The sequence below is a fragment of the Bos taurus genome, chromosome 7 (assembly GCF_002263795.3).
Source record: "Bos taurus isolate L1 Dominette 01449 registration number 42190680 breed Hereford chromosome 7, ARS-UCD2.0, whole genome shotgun sequence".
Taxonomy (NCBI): Eukaryota; Metazoa; Chordata; class Mammalia; order Artiodactyla; family Bovidae; genus Bos; species Bos taurus.
Window position 1 is genome coordinate 110,512,884 of NC_037334.1, and position 15,866 is coordinate 110,528,749.

The 15,866-nt window shown below is 41.4% G+C and overlaps 1 protein-coding gene and 1 pseudogene across 3 annotated transcripts in view; one reads left to right on the forward strand and one right to left on the reverse strand.

Moving 5' to 3' along the window:
- CAMK4 (calcium/calmodulin dependent protein kinase IV) overlaps positions 1-15,866 on the forward strand; it is a 280,284-nt gene that overhangs the window by 217,098 nt on the left and 47,320 nt on the right. For both annotated transcript variants that reach the window (XM_005212128.5, XM_002691014.7), the window contains exons 6-7: positions 12,637-12,727; positions 14,719-14,793. In XM_005212128.5, the coding sequence (XP_005212185.1) occupies positions 12,637-12,727; positions 14,719-14,793 (166 nt within the window). The remainder of the gene's footprint in view (positions 1-12,636; positions 12,728-14,718; positions 14,794-15,866) is intronic.
- Positions 3,514-6,016, reverse strand: LOC781533 (nucleolin-like; annotated as a pseudogene). Its single transcript, XR_083782.6, has one exon. The product of XR_083782.6 is annotated as a nucleolin-like (transcript).

Sequence of the window (15,866 nt, forward strand, 5' to 3'; positions counted from 1 at the left end):
GCTTACGGACACACAGGTAATAAACAGTATACTTGGTGTACATGGCCCCGGAGCACCGCTCATGATGCTACTCCTTAACAACCATTTCAAAAGCAATGTCTCAAAACTTCATACGCCTTATCTCTTGTATTACCCTTGATCAAAACCAACAGTGTGATATTAAAACAGAATTCAGCTAAGATATGCCTTTGGTACCAAGGCATTAAATTTATTATTATAAGATCCTTAAAAAGTATCTGTTTCCTATTTTGATTAGTCTACAGATAAAATTATACTTGTCATTTAATGCTTTCTTTCTAAAAAGAGAATGCACTTTCCAAAAATTGAGCCCATAAATTAGTTGTGTGCTTCTCTGCCTCTTAGGCTGTCTGTTTCTCCTCTTCCTTCTTCTTTTTATTCCACAGTTTTAATTAAATTCATACACATGTGGTTATTTGCGCTTCCAGTTTCTTTATTAAAAGTTACCGTTACTCAAGATAAACTTCAGTAATTAGGTGCTACAATTTTTGTCAGATTCATTATTTCTTCCTATTAAATTGTTGGATTTATATAGAATACATTGTAGGTCTTCTCCCAAACTATTGTTCAGGTTTTCAATATGTTTCCTTGCTTGTCCTTGATTTACTTTAATTGCTATTACCTCTAACACTTGGTTTATTCTAGAATGGGCTTCCCTGACAGCTTATTCTAGAATATCCAATAAACTTACTTTTTAGTTTTTCTAATCCTCTTGTCTATTTATGCTGAATCTCCATGATTTAAATCATCTGCATCTAAAACAGACAGCACCTTGATAAGGTCTATTTCTTTGTGCTTTCAGTTCAGTTCAGTCGCTCAGTCATATCTGACTCTTTGCCACCCCATGAATTGCATTACGCCAGGCCTCCCTGTCCATCATCAACTCCCGGAGTTCACCCAAACTCATGTGCATCGAGTCGGTGATGCCATCCAACCATCTCATCCTCTGTCATCCCCTTCTCCTCCTGCCCCTAATCCCTCCCAGCATCAGGGTCTTTTCCAATGAGTCAGCTTTTCGCATGAGGTGGCCAAAGTATTGGAGTTTCAGCCTCAGCATCAGTCCTTCCAATGAACACCCGGGACTGGTCTCCTTTAGAATGGACGGGTTGGATCTCCTTGCAGTCCAGGGGACTCTCAAGAGTCTTCTCCAACACCACAATTCAAAAGCATCGATTCTTCGGCGCTCAGCTTTCTTCCCAGTCCAACTCTCACATCCATACATGACCACAGGAAAAACCATAGCCTTGACTAGACGAACCTTTGTTGGCAAAGTAGTATCTCTGCTTTTTAATGTGCTATCTCGGTCAGTCATAATTTTCCTTCCAAGGAGCAAGAGTCCTTTAATTTCATGGCTGCAATTACCATCTGCAGTGATTTTGGAGCCCCCCAAAATAAAGTCTGACACTGTTTCCACTGTTTCCCCATCTATTTGCCATGAACTGAGGGACCAGATGCCATGATCTTTGTTTTCTGAATGTTGAGCTTTAAGCCAACTTTTTCACTCTCCACTTTCACCTTCATCAAGAGGCTTTTTAGTTCCTCTTCACTTTCTGCCATAAGGGTGGTGTCATCTGCATATCTGAGGTTATTGAGATTTCTCCCGGCAATCTTGATTCCAGCTTGTGCTTCATCCAGCCCAGCGTTTCTCATGATGTACTCTGCATATAAGTTATATAAGCAGGCTGACAATATACAGCCTTGACGTACTCCTTTTCCTGTTTGGAACCAGTCTGTTGTTCCATGTCCAGTTCTAACTGTTGCTTCCTGACCTGCATGTAGGTTTCTCAAGAGGCACATCAGGTGGCCTGGTATTCCCATCTCTTTCAGAATTTTCCACAGTTTATTGTGATCCACACAGTGAAAGGCTTAGGCATAGTCAATAAAGCAGAAATAGATGTTTTTCTGGAACTCTCTTGCTTTTTCGATGTTCAAGCTGGTTTTAGAAAAGGCAGAGGAACCAGAGATCAAGTTGCCAACATCCGCTGGATCATCTTTGTGCTTAGATATTTCTTAATCAGTTCTATGTCATTCATATGATATGGTAAAATGTCTTAATGCATTTTCCTATGAGTGCACACTTTTGAGAAGCATTTTTCACTGTTAATATACTTTTCTTCCCCACTTCTCCATGTGCAGGGATCTCGACGTATCAAAATAAGATTAGGATGTGCTGGGATTAGAAGTGTATATTTATTTAAAAGCTAGTTTGAAAATAAGGAGCAGTGTTCCTGTTATTCAGCTCTTTGTTGTTGTTCAGTCGTTCAGTTGTATCTGATGCTTTGTGACCCCATGAACTACAACACGCCAGGCTTCCCTGTCCTTCACAGTGTTCTGGAACTTGCTCAAACTCATGTCCGTTGAGTTGATGATGCCATCCAACCATCTCATCCTTGGTCGTCCCCTTCTCCCGCCTTCAATCTTTCCCAGCATCAGGGTCTTTTCCGATGAGTCGGCTCTTCTCATCAGGTGGCCAAAGTATTGGAGCTTCAGCTTCAGCATCAGTCCTTCCAACAAATATTCAGGGTTGGCTTTATGACTTCTGATGCTATAAAACAGAATTTTTCAAAGATATTCTAGGGATTTTTTGAGGGTCACTGAAACCCCTTTCAGAGGGTCTGTGAAGTCAAAACCATTTCATCATAATATGAAAGCATTTCTCCTTACTTTCCAGTGGTCATGTATGAATGTGAGAGTTGAACCATAAAGAAAGCTGAGCACCAAAGAATTAATGCTTTTAAGCTATGATGCTGGAGAAGACTCTTGAGAGTCCCTTGGACTGCAAGGAGATCCAACCAGTCCATCCTAAAGGAAATCGACCCTGAGTATTCACTGGAAGGACTGATGCTGAAACAGAAGCTCTAATACTTTGGCCAAGAGCCAACTCATTGGAAAAGACCCTGATGCTGGGAAGGGTTGAGGGCAGAAGGAGAAGGGGACGGCAGAGGATGAAACGGTTGGATGGCATCGCCAACTCAGTGGACGTGAGTTTGAGCAGGCTCTGGGAAATAGTGAAGGACAGGGAAGCCTGGTGCGCTCCCATTCATAGGGTCACAAAAGCTGGACACAACTTGCGGACTGAACAACAACAACATGGGCTGTGATTTTACGATGGAGAAATAAGTGCACATGAGAATCCAGCTGTTTCTGTCAAACCAGAAGTGAAAGAAATCTGTAAAACTTTAAAACAGTGGTATAGTACTCACGAGTTTCTTACCTTAGAAAATAGTTATTTATATTTTAAAATGTGTATATTGTCATGAGTTTATTGTTTTCTTTTTTTTTCTTTTTTTTTTTTTAAATTTTACAAGGCTGGCACCAGAGTTCTAGGACTTTTAATCTGTCGCAAAATTGCTGAAGCAAAAATCATGATAAAACGTTCTGCTTTCCTTTACACCCCCCAACGCAAAAAACAAAAAAAAAAAAACAAACTCTGTAGGAAAAAAATGGTTTTGTACATGGGAAGAAACAATATAAATTCAAAACTACGGATAAGGGTTAGCTCTATCACTCTTTAAAAAGTTTATACGAATATCCAGTCAACACCAACAGGGTTACCTCCCTTGAAATGTTATCTATACGGATTTCCAAGTAGACCACAGAGCTGTATACTGTCTTGGAATGTCCTCAGAAGGCTCTGTCATTGATCAGTTAACAGAGTAAAAACCCCAGAGTCCTTTCTTTCAAATGGAAGAGGGAGAGACAGGGATAGAAGAAACTATTCAAACTTCGTCTTCTTTCCGTGTGGCTTTTGGTCTCCTCCTCCTCCTCTGCCTCCTCGGAAGCCTCCTCGCCCTCCAAAGCCTCCCCGGCCTCTGCCACCAAAGCCACCTCGGCCACCTCTGCCACCACCTCGGCCTCCAAAGCCACCTCTGCCTCCTCCTCGGCCACCAAAGCCACCTTCACCCTTAGGTTTGGCCCAGTCCAAAGTGACTTTGTTTCCATCGATTTCACCATCTTCCATGGCCTCCTTGGCAGCTTTGGCATCTTCCTCGCTGTTGAAGTCTACAAAACCAAACCCTTTGGAGGATCCAGTCTCCCGGTCAGTGACTATCCTTGCTCGAATAGAGCCATCAAACGACTCTTTTAACGTCTCTTCTGTGGTATCCTCAGAGAGACCTTTGACAAAGAGAGTTTTGGATGGCTGGCTTCTTGCATTAGGTGATCCCCTGGGTCCTTGCAACTCCAGTCTGATGGCTCTGCCCTCAATTTCCCTTTTATTACATGAATTTAAAGCTTCTTTAGCATCTTCAAATGAAGCAAATTCTATAAATGCATACCCTTTAGATTTGCCATTTTGGTTCTGGGGCACCTTGATATGAGTTGCCTTCTCAAATACTTCCTGAAGACTTTCTTCCGTTGCACTATAGGAGAGGTTGCTTAAAACCAGGGTTTTTGATTCACCACTCCAAGTGCTATTCTTTCCACCTCTATGGTCTTGACTTTGACCTTTCTCTCCGGTGTAGTACAGAGAAATGGATCACCCATCTATCTCTGTTCCCTGCTTTTCTTCCAAGGTTTTTTCTGCATCAGCTTCTGTCTTAAATTCAATATAAGCAATCCCTTTACTCTTTCCATCCTTGCTGACTAATCTGATCTCCACAGCATCTTCAAACACTTCTTTTAATTCATCCTGAGTAACTTTGTAAGGCAGATTTTTAGCCAGAAGTGTTCTTGCATCTCGATCTTTCTTACTGTCTTTTCCCTTTGGTTTTTCTAGTTTAATTTCATTGCCAAAGACTTTTAAACCAGTGAGTTCCAAGGCTTTTTCCAGGTCTTCGGCAGATTCAAAATCCACATAGCCAAACTTCCTAGACACACCAATTCTGACATCAACAACAGCAAGATCATTTTTAGCAAAAAGATCACTGATACCCGTTTTCAATTCAGGAGCAGATTTATTGAAGTTCAGATTTCCAACAAAGAGATTGAAAGACGTAGTTGGTTCTGTGCCTTCCACTTTTTGTTTCTTGGCTTCAGGAGCTGCTTTTTGTTTGGCCATTTCCTTCTTTCGTTTTCCAGGTGCTTCTTTGACAGGCTCTTCTTCCTCTTCCTCCTCTTCCTCCTCCTCCTCTTCCTCCTCATCGTCATGGTCGTCTTCATCATCGTCATCCTCTTCCTCCTCCTCTTCATCATCATCATCATCATCCTCTTCATCTTCATCTTCAGCAGTGCTCTTAGCCTTCACAGGAACAGCTTTTGCTGGAGCTTTCTTTCCTTTGGCTGGTACAATCTCCATAGGTTCTTCTTCAGAGTCATCTTCGTCCTCCTCATCCTCCTCCTCCTCCTCATCGTCATCATCATCGTCATCCTCGTCATCCTCATCATCTGTGGCAGGAGCAGCACCAAAAGCAGCAGCTGCCTTCCTCACTGCTGGCTCATCCTCCTCTTCATCACATCGTCTTCCTCTTCACTGTCATCTTCATCTTCTTCATCACTGTCTTCCTTCCTGGCATTCTTGCCGTTCTTTGCTCCCTTGCCTGGGCTGGCTGCTCCCTTCTTACCAGAGGTTGCTACCACTGCTTTGCCTGGGGTGGCTCTCTTTTTGCCAGGTGTTACCACTGCTTTGGCAGGTGTAACTGTCTTCTTGGCTGGCATAGCTGCTGCCTTTTTGCCAGGGGTGACAACTGCTCTCTTTGCTGGTGTGGCAACTGCAACCTTTTTTGTTGGGGAAACCACCATCTTTGCTGGAGCTGTGGCAGCCTTCTTGCCTTTTTTCTGAGGGATAACAACCTCTTCTCCACTGCTCTCATCGTCTTCATCTTCTGACATTTCCTCATCTTCACTATCTTCTTCTACCTCCTTTGGGGGAGGAGCCATTTTCTTGGAGTCACCTTGATTTTTACCGGCCTTTGCGAGCTTTACCATGATGGCGGCTTATGACGGCGGAGTGTGTGGCGAGCGAGTGGCGCAGACGAGTCCAGAGGAACCTGAGCACCGTCGATGGCGGCCGCTAATCCCTGAGCGCGTACGCTTGGCTGCCAGCTAGCGCTCGAGACTCTACTGTTTTATTTTTAAATTAAAAGTAATTTTTTTATTTCTCAGTTTTAACTGCTTGCACAGTAACTAAATGTTAGGTAGAGCTCACATAAACAAAAGCTCTATGACGTTCTTAAAATCTTAGCTGTAAAGAAGTTCTGAGACCAGAAAGTCTGAGAACCGGTGCTCCAGAAGCGTGGCTGCTTCCGATGACTGTGTCTCCTTGGGGGAGGCAGAGGATCATACTCCATGTTTGCCGTCTTCCTGGCTTCCCAACTGGAAATAATGTAAAGGTTAAAAGTAGTAACTATTGATCAAAGGCAATCAGTTGGTCTAAGCAAAAATAAAACTGCCATTTTGTCAATAAAGTCTCCCACACGTGTGGATGATTATATCATGAGTATTAAGTCTTTCCACACCAAGTCACTTACAGCAAATGATCCTTGCCTCTGTCTTTAAAAGTCGGGATCAGGACTGTTGGCATTCATTCTGTTATTTGCTTTTCAGTTTGTTCCTCTGGTAGTGCATGACTCCTAGATCTATTATTTTCTATAAAACTTTTCTTCTCTTATCTGTCTAGCTCTCCTTGGAGTGCCAAATAATGTTTTGTTTGTTTTGTCTTGCTTTTTTTAAATTTGCACTTAAAACACATAACCACCATTTTTGTTCAAGAAAGCTAGAACAACATTTAATGAAAATCTTTATATAATTAGTACTTTGCTGAACCAACATTTGTCCCTTCATCTCATTTGCTGTTACTGTGCCACTGTTTTCAGTGTCATTTTCTTCCCCAAGCTATGGAGCTTCTAAACTGGGTTAGAAAATCAGTGTTTTCTCTTGATCTGTGCAATTCTTAGATATGTTCCAAAGCTATTGTACGAGACACTCACATCTCTGCCTTTCACACTCCAGGTACACAGGACATAGCATGTTCCTTCTCGGGGGTATGGTGTTTTCTTCCGGGGTATGATCTGAGGCTGAATGTAGTCTTCTATCACTCCTCCCCCACCGCCCCCCCCACCCACCCTTACTAAACACCTTGTCTGTCCGCCAGCACTCTCCCCTGCTCTCCTTCTTTTTATTTCCGTCTCATCCCCACACTACACAGCCAAGCACTAAGTGGTCCTTAAGCTCCTGCTTGGGAATCCTGCATGGTCGGGTGCCCAGACCTGAACCCACCACCACAACGTCCAGTTGGGACCTTGTAGGGATCTTGTAGCCTCTTTATCCTTCAGTTTTCTCATTTGCAGAACAAAAATTATGTGCTTCCATCATAAAGCTGCTGTGAAGTTTAAGTAAGCTAAGAGATCCAAAGGTGTTTATAATTGTGCTTGGAATGTATACTAAGTGTTTAGGACACGAATGGCAGTATTGTTCTCGTTCATTTGCTCAGTCGTGTCTGACTCTTTGCGACCCCATGGACTGCAGCACGTCAGGCCTCCCTGTCCATCACCAACTCCCAGAGTTCACCCAAACTCATGTGCATCGAGTCGGTGATGCCATCCAGCCATCTCATCCTATGTTGTCCCCTTCTCCTCCTGCCCCCAGTCCCTCCCAGCATCAGGGTCTTTTCCAGTGAGTCAACTCTTCACATGAGGTGGCCAAAGTGTTGGAGTTTCAGCTTCAGCATCAGTCCTTCCAATGAACACCCAGGACTGGTCTCCTTTAGGATGGACTGGTTGGATCTCCTTGCAGTCCAAGGGACTCTCAAGAGTCTTCTCCAACACCACAGTTCAAAAGCATCAATTCTTTGGTGCTCAGCTTTCTTCCCAGTCCAACTCTCACATCCATACGTGACCACAGGAAAAACCATAGCGTTGACTAACCTTTGTTGGCAAAATAATGTCTCTGCTTTTGAATATGCTATCTAGGTTGGTCATAACTTTCCTTCCAAGGAGTAAGTGTCTTTTAATTTCATGGCTTCAATCACCATTGATTAGACATGTACAAAAGCCAAACTTTATTTTTTCTCACTGTTGCTCTGACAGATAACCCTGTAAATCCAGCCTTCTCTTCAGTGAATAAAATTTCAGGCCATGCCCTATTTTTTCCAGTCCCCTTTGGATAGGAAAGACCAACATTTTATTTTTTCCTTTTTAAATTTTTTTATTTTAATCAAGTATAGTTGTCAAGTGGGCCTTAGAAAGCATCACCACAAACAAAGCTAGTGGAGGTGATAGAATTCCAGTTGAGCTATTCCAAATCCTGAAAGATGATGCTGTGAAAGTGCTGTACTCAATATGCCAGCAAATTTGGAAAACTCAGCAGTGGTCACAGGACTGGAAAAGGTCAGTTTTCATTCCAATCCCAAAGAAAGGCAATGCCAAAGAATGCTCAAACTACAGCACAATTGCACTCATCTCACACGCTGGTAAAGTAATGCTTAAAATTCTCCAAGCCAGGCTTCAGCAATATGTGAACCGTGAACTTCCTGATGTTCAAGCTGGTTTTAGAAAAGGCAGAGGAACAAGAGATCAAATTGCCAACATCCGCTGGATCATGGAAAAAGCAAGAGAGTTCCAGAAAAACGTCTATTTCTGCTTTGTTGACTAGGCCAAAGACTTTGACTGTGTGGATCACAATAAACTGTGGAAAATTCTGAAAGAGATGGGAATACCAGACCACCTGATGTGCCTCTTGAGAAATTTGTATGCAGGTCAGGAAGCAACAGTTAGAACTGGACATGGAACAACAGACTGGTTCCAAATAGGAAAAGAAGTACGTCAAAGCTGTATACTGTCACCCTGTTTATTTAACTTATATGCAGAGTACATCATGAGAAACGCTGGGCTGGAAGAAACACAAGTGGGAATCAAGATTGTGAGGAGAAATCTCAATAACCTCAGATAGGCAGATGACACCACCCTTATGGCAGAAAGTGAAGAGGAACTAAGAAGCCTCTTGATGAAAGTGAAAGTGGAGAGTGAAAAAGTTGGCTTAAAGCTCAACATTCAGAAAACAAAGATCATGGCATCTGGTCCATCACTTCATGGGAAATAGATGGGGAAACAGTGGAAACAGTGTCAGACTATTTTTCTAGGCTCCAAAATCACTGCAGATGGTGACTTCAGCCATGAAATTAAAAGACGCTTACTCCTTGGAAGGAAAGTTTTGACCAACCTAGATAGCATATTAAAAAGCAGAGACATTACTTTGCCAACAAAGGTTCGTCTAGTCAAGGCTATGGTTTTTCCTGTGGTCATGTATGGGTGTGAGAGTTGGACTATAAAGAAAGCTGAGTGCCAAAGAATTGATGCTTTTGAACTGTGGTGTTGGAGAAGACTCTTGAGAGTCCCTTGAACTGCAAGGAGATCCAACCAGTCCATTCTGAAGGAGATCAGCCCTGGGATTTCTTGGGAAGGAATGATGCTAAAGCTGAAACCAGTACTTTGGCCACCTGATGCGAAGAGTTGACTCATTGGAAAAGACTTTGATGCTGGGAGGGATCGGGGGCAGGAGGAGAAGGGGACGACAGAGGATGAGATGGCTGGATGGCATCACTGACTCGATGGACATGAGTCTCAGTGAACTCCAGGAGTTGGTGATGGACAGGGAGGCCTGGAGTGCTGCGGTTCATGGGGTTGCAAAGAGTCAGACACGACTGAGCAACTGATCTGATCTGCTCTGATCTGATAGTTGATTTACAATGTTGTGTTGCTTTCTGCTGTCCAGGAAAGTGATTCAGAATATAAAAAAATGATTCCTCTTTATATTCTTTTCCATTGTTGTTTATCACAGGATACTGGATGCAGTTCCCTGTCCTGTGCAGTAGGACCTTGTCTCTCCATTCTGTGTGTAATACTTCGCATCTGCTGATGCCAAACTCCTGGTCCATCCCTCACCCCCCTCCTTGACAGTCACAGATCTTTTCTCTCTATCTGTGAGTTTGTTTCTAATTCCTGCATAAGCTCATTTGTGTCATTGTCTAGATTCCACATATAAGTGATATCATATGGTATTTGTCTGTATTTTTCTGACTTCCTTCACTTGGTATGACAGTCTCTAGTTGCACCCATGCTGTGCGGATGGCCTTGTTTTGTTCTTTAGTGGCTCAGTAGTATTGCTTTGTGTGTGTGTTCGACGTCTTCCTGTCCATTTACCTGTTAGTGGACATTCAGGTTGTTTCCGTGGTGTGGCTGTTGTGCTGTGAACACGAGGGTGCACGTATCATTTTTATTGTAGTTTTGTCCAGATATATGCCCAGGAATAGATTGCAGATCGTATGGCAATTCCAGTTTTAGTTTTTGAAGAACCTTCATAGTGTTATTCATAGTAGCTACACCAGTTTGCATTCCCACCAACAGTGTAAGAGGGTTCCCTTTTCTCCACACCCTCTTCAGCATTTGTCATTTGTAGACATTTTAACGGCAGCCATTCTGACTGGTGTGAAGTGGGACATCATTGTAGTTTTGAGTTGCAGTTCTCTAATAATTAGCGATTATTGAGCATCTTTTCCAGAAAAGACCAAAATTTTAGACTCACCCAGTTTTAAATGTCTTACCTCCCCCACCCTGGGATCTGTAATTCATAAACATAGTGGTAGGGACTCCTGTTGGTTTCTGCTTTTCTCCTTCCTCTTTTCCAACCAGCTAGATACTGATTGTGGTTCTTCCAGGCTTGGGCTGTGAAGGCAATGATAAGGAACAGGATAGGAAATAGGGGATTAAAGCTTGGTCTTCCCTGGGCTGGTACTGGTGAGCTGGTACAGTGATCTCTGGTTGTGGCAGGTTACAAATGCCTGTTGTCTTCCCCTGTGGGACATCTTTGATAGCTCTGCAGGGACTCTTTGCAGGACAGTTCTCTCACTCCGGGTGATCTGAGTGGCCCTTCAGCTGCCTGCTGTCACCGCCCTCGGGTTCTGCTTTCTGTGATGCCGAGATGAGGTGGCATCACCCCCACGGGAGGCACTCCAGCAGAAGGACCTCCTCGGGGGACCCGTGTCCAGTGCCCTTCTGCACAGTCCACTCCGGGTCCGTGAGAAACGTGCTTCTCTGTCCAGCTGTCAGGTGAGGCCAGCTGAGTCTCACTGAGACACTGTCCCCTCAGTCACCTGCTCCAGCAGTTTACCAGTTTTGCATGAGTGAGCCAGGTATCAGTCCGTTTCCTCAGACCACTAAGTGACACATATCAGGTGACCTTGAAGCTTTTTATCCTCTTTTACTTGGCTTGAGTAGAAAGAAAGAATGACCTCCTCTGTTCCTCTATGCCAAAGGAAAGGAGAAAAGCACCTTGGCAACTTTTTCTCTTAACGCAACAGAAAGACAGGCAAAGGATTTGAATAGGCAATTTATAAAAAGGAAAGTGTATAAAGAGAAGCTGGACTATATGAGTAAACAGAGAAAGAGAAATTAAACCAAACTTCAGATATAATTTTTATATTCCAGTTCAGCAGAAGTTAAAAATATAAATTTGCTATTTAGATATTAGGAAAATGTATACACTCACACTTTTATGTGAATAAATATTGTTGGAGTCTTTTAGGAAAGTGATTTTGCAGTACATTTTAAAGTTAAAAATCTATATACCTTGTGACCACACCAGACCTGGTTTCAGGTATCTATCCTAGAGAATATCAGCAAAAATGCTCACATTTCCAAGTATTGAAGATTTATTACTGCATTATTTGTAATTTTTAAAAATTTGAATGTCCATCAAAGTGGAAATAGCAAAATAAAAAGTGATATATCCCACAAAGAAGGAATACAAGGGCTAAATAAAATAAGCTGTGGTGACATACGGGAAAGATTTTTAAAGATGTTGTTAAAAAAATAAAAGCAGTGTGAAAATTTTTATTACTGATACATTTATGTAAGAAAATGGAAAAATCAGGTATATGTCTTTGTATGCATGTACTCGTATTCGTAACTGCATAGAGGAGAGTTCAGACCATCTCAAACCAATGAATGCCTGCTTTTGGAGGGGATGTGGATGTCCCCTGGAGGAGAAGCAGGGTCAGGTAGAGCTTTAACATTCACAACAAGAATGTGCTACGCGTGTGATTGCACATGATTTACAAAAGAATTTAAAATATAATAAAACGAATGTTAGAGGTGATCTCTAAAATAATATCAATGATAGCTGGATATACTAATCCTCAAAGAGCCTATGAGAGCATTTATTGTCATTAAACAATATTTATCATATTAAAGGTAGTTCTCTATAGTAATTACTCACGTCTGAATGTCTGTTCAAACAATAATTATGAAGGCTTTGCTATGGTTGTGAGCTTCTAAGATGATACACAGAATTATGTCTTTCAGATAATAAATCAGACAAATTTCAACACAGGGCATGTTGACTTTATTATTTATAATAATAAGTAGCCAATTGATCTGATATGATAATATGCATATGAGAACTGTAACTAATATTCTCTGAGAAGTAAATATTTTATTTGTGGCCATCGCTTCTATATAATTTAAATTGCATTTCATTTTTAGGAAACTATGTATAAGCTATTCTCAAATGACATATAATTTAAAACTCATTCACCTTTATGGTGTTTATTTTAAAATTTTAATATGTGTGTGTTTGAATTATATAACTTAGTAAAGATTATTATAATTCTGGAAAGATTAAATATAAACGTTGGCCCCATAAATATAATTACATGACTGTTACTTCATTATTGTCCATATTTAGTACCTACATGAAAATGGGATTGTCCATCGTGATCTCAAACCAGAGAATCTTCTCTATGCAACTCCAGCACCAGATGCACCACTCAAAATTGGTAAGGGTATTTCCTGATGTCTTATTACCCCTGTTCCCAAAGCAGAAGAAATTTATTCCATGGACTTTGTAAATATTGCTCTATCAGGTTTTGTCTCCATTCAGTTTCCTCAAATAACGAAGTCTGTTTCCTAGAATATCAACTTGAATTAATTTGTGCCAGTTGGTACTTTATAGCTGGACACACAAAGGAATCACAGACCTTGGAAAAGACAGGGACTTCAGGAGGTGACCTTATATTTTGAAGATAAGTTTATTATAGAAGAAAATCACAGATTATGTAGCACTTCTTTTTGGTTATCAACTTTTATCACAAGTTAGTTGGAGCTTAATTTTAGCTAATGAAGAACTCTGACACAAAATGCTTAGAACATATCAGTGTACTTTTGGCTCTGAGTCATTTGTTTATATGAACAGAGATAAGTTGAGATCTGTATTTCTCAACGTGCACTCCACAGAACGCCAGTTCTCAGTGAACGAGGGTGGATGAGCCCCTTGGGGGATGAGTATGGAGGTGCTGGGTTTGGTCAAGCCAGTCAGGGAATGCTGAGTCATAGCTAAGCCAGGCTTTATGTCTGCAGGGCTTTCAGAAAGTTAGAAGTGCTAATGTGTGGGCTTAACATCTAAATTAGTGTCTGTAAGGCTCTTCCCAAACCTTATTTGACTTTGGAAACCTTGATTTGTGTTTTTTTCCCCCAGTAAGAACTTAAAGAACTACAGAGATGATTTGGGAAATTCTGATCTACCCAGAGAGATCAGTAAATCAGCATTTTAGAAAAAAATGTATATTAAATTTTACTTTCCTTGTCCCTTACAAAGCAAATCTTTGTTTACAAAAATAATTATAAAATTTATTTTGGATTCTTTGGAGAAGCTGTTCTAAATCCTCTGAAGGGCACTACTCTTTTGGTGCTGTCTTTTATAACACTAATCTGATGAGTTCACTGCATTTATGTTAACGTTTTTGAAAATTAAGTTGTACATATCATGGGAAAGCTCAGACAACGTAATGTGCTTTATGAGCCAAGAACCTAAAGGAAAAATGCCGACATCCTGCTGGGCCGCCGGCCTGTTCTCTCCTGAAAGGCAGCGGGCAGCAGGGAGGCTTCCGTTTGTTGCTTCCTTTAACAGCACTTTCAAAGATTTTATCCTTAAAGAGATTTCTTTAAATGGATGGATAGATACTAATTTAGCAGGGAGAGCCTTCCTTTCTGAAGGACTTCCTGTTGCTTTTTCTGATAAGGATCAGCACCTCCATGGAAATGTGGGTTTATCTTTGAAGTCTAAAATGGCATCAGTTCTGCACCTGCCTCTCTTGAAGAATGCCCTTGAACTGTTTCCTGAGGTTTCTTGGGTGAAAGAGATGTAGCCCAGCAAATAGAGTATAATAGCAACTTTTGATCATGTTTTATCTAGGTAATATTCTGAGAAATAAATAAAAAGGATTTTTGCGCAAAGTTACATGTTCTTCGTATGAGAGTAAATTCTTATCCATCAAATACAGTAAAGAATGAAACCATTTATTTTGAAGCAGAATAAACCTTTTATATTTCTGTTCACTTTCTTGACATTTATGAAAGTCTAATTTTTTTATTCTGATTTCTTAGATGGATTAAATTTCTGATTTTATTAGTAATCCTATGCTGTCGTTAAGAGTTAGTTTCAAATCTTAGAATTAACATTATACAAAATATATCCATCGCATCTATTATTTCCAGAAGAAATAGCTTAGTTACTAAAAGTAAGTAATTACAGAGAAAACATAAAATATATATTGGAGTCATGGGGTAAACTTTTTTCCAATTTAATGCCAGACTTAAATTATTATTTAGTTTTTTTAGTTTACTCTCCCAAATGGCTGTCCTCTATATCCACCCCAATATCAAATACAGAAACAAACAAGTTTTGTTTTGAATAATAAAATAGTAATCTGTCATCTTATAAAAGCTGAGAAAATACTCATTTCATTAATTTTTTTTCTTGTCTTCTTAGCTGATTTTGGACTCTCCAAAATCGTAGAACATCAAGTACTCATGAAGACAGTATGTGGAACCCCAGGGTACTGCGGTATGTTCTGTAATACTGATTGATATTTTACTTCTTTGTATTCAAAGTCCTAATATCTCTATTTGAGACATAATTTGATATGAGTCTCCATGAGGAAGGTGTTTATAAATGACACTCAGACCAGCTCTTGCTCTGCATGAGGGGTTCAATGATGTTGATTTTAGGGTGCCCCTGCAGGACAGCAGGGAGGTGGGAACCAGGAGAGGAACAGGAGCTCTGTCCCTGGGGACCAGGAGAAGGGACAGGATCCACACCTGGGGAAGCCAGGAGAAGGGAAAGGATCTGCGCCTGGCGACCAGGAGAAGGGACAGGAGCTCTGTCCCTGGCGACCAGGAGAAGGGACAGGAGCTCTGCGCCTGCCTTTCAGGGAGTAGCTGCTCTTCTACTCAGGAGTAGAAACAGACTCTCCAGGGCAAAGAACAGGGAAATACCTTTGTGATTGGGATTAAAGCCATGAACCCTTTGTCACTTTACTCACGTGCTGTTTGTTAGGAAGGTGTGTGAGGAGACGTGTCGTTCATTCCGATGGTGTGCAGGACTGCAGGGAGCGAGGGTGGCCCCTGGTTCTCATTGATGGCCCTGGTCTAGCCTCACTAGAAGGGCAATAGGTGGGGTTTCCCAGCCAGAGGCCCTGGAGATAACACAGTCCTCACATCCTTGCCCATCCTCCCAGCCTCCTGGAACGGGCTGAAGGCACCATGAGTACAGGCCACAGTCCGGAGACAGAACAATAGCGTTTGATCCAAGACAGCATGAAGCTCGCCCCCCTTTTTTTTCTTGATGACTCTCTCAATCTGGCAACAAGCTAAAAGCCAATAAAGCTTATAAGAATTTCTCAAGTTTTTCTGACTCATGAATACATCACAAATTAATTAAAATCTGTGTTACAAAGAAAAGAGACAAGATTTCAAGTTACCAGTCGTAAAACTATCTATCATTTTCTCTTAAAACTATCTATCATTTTCTCTTAGGGCCGTCATTTTTTTATACAAATCTTCCTTCACTTACTTATATGTTCACCTGCTGTATTCAAGTCAGTGCTTGGCACCAGGAAGATGCATTTTCTTGCCCCC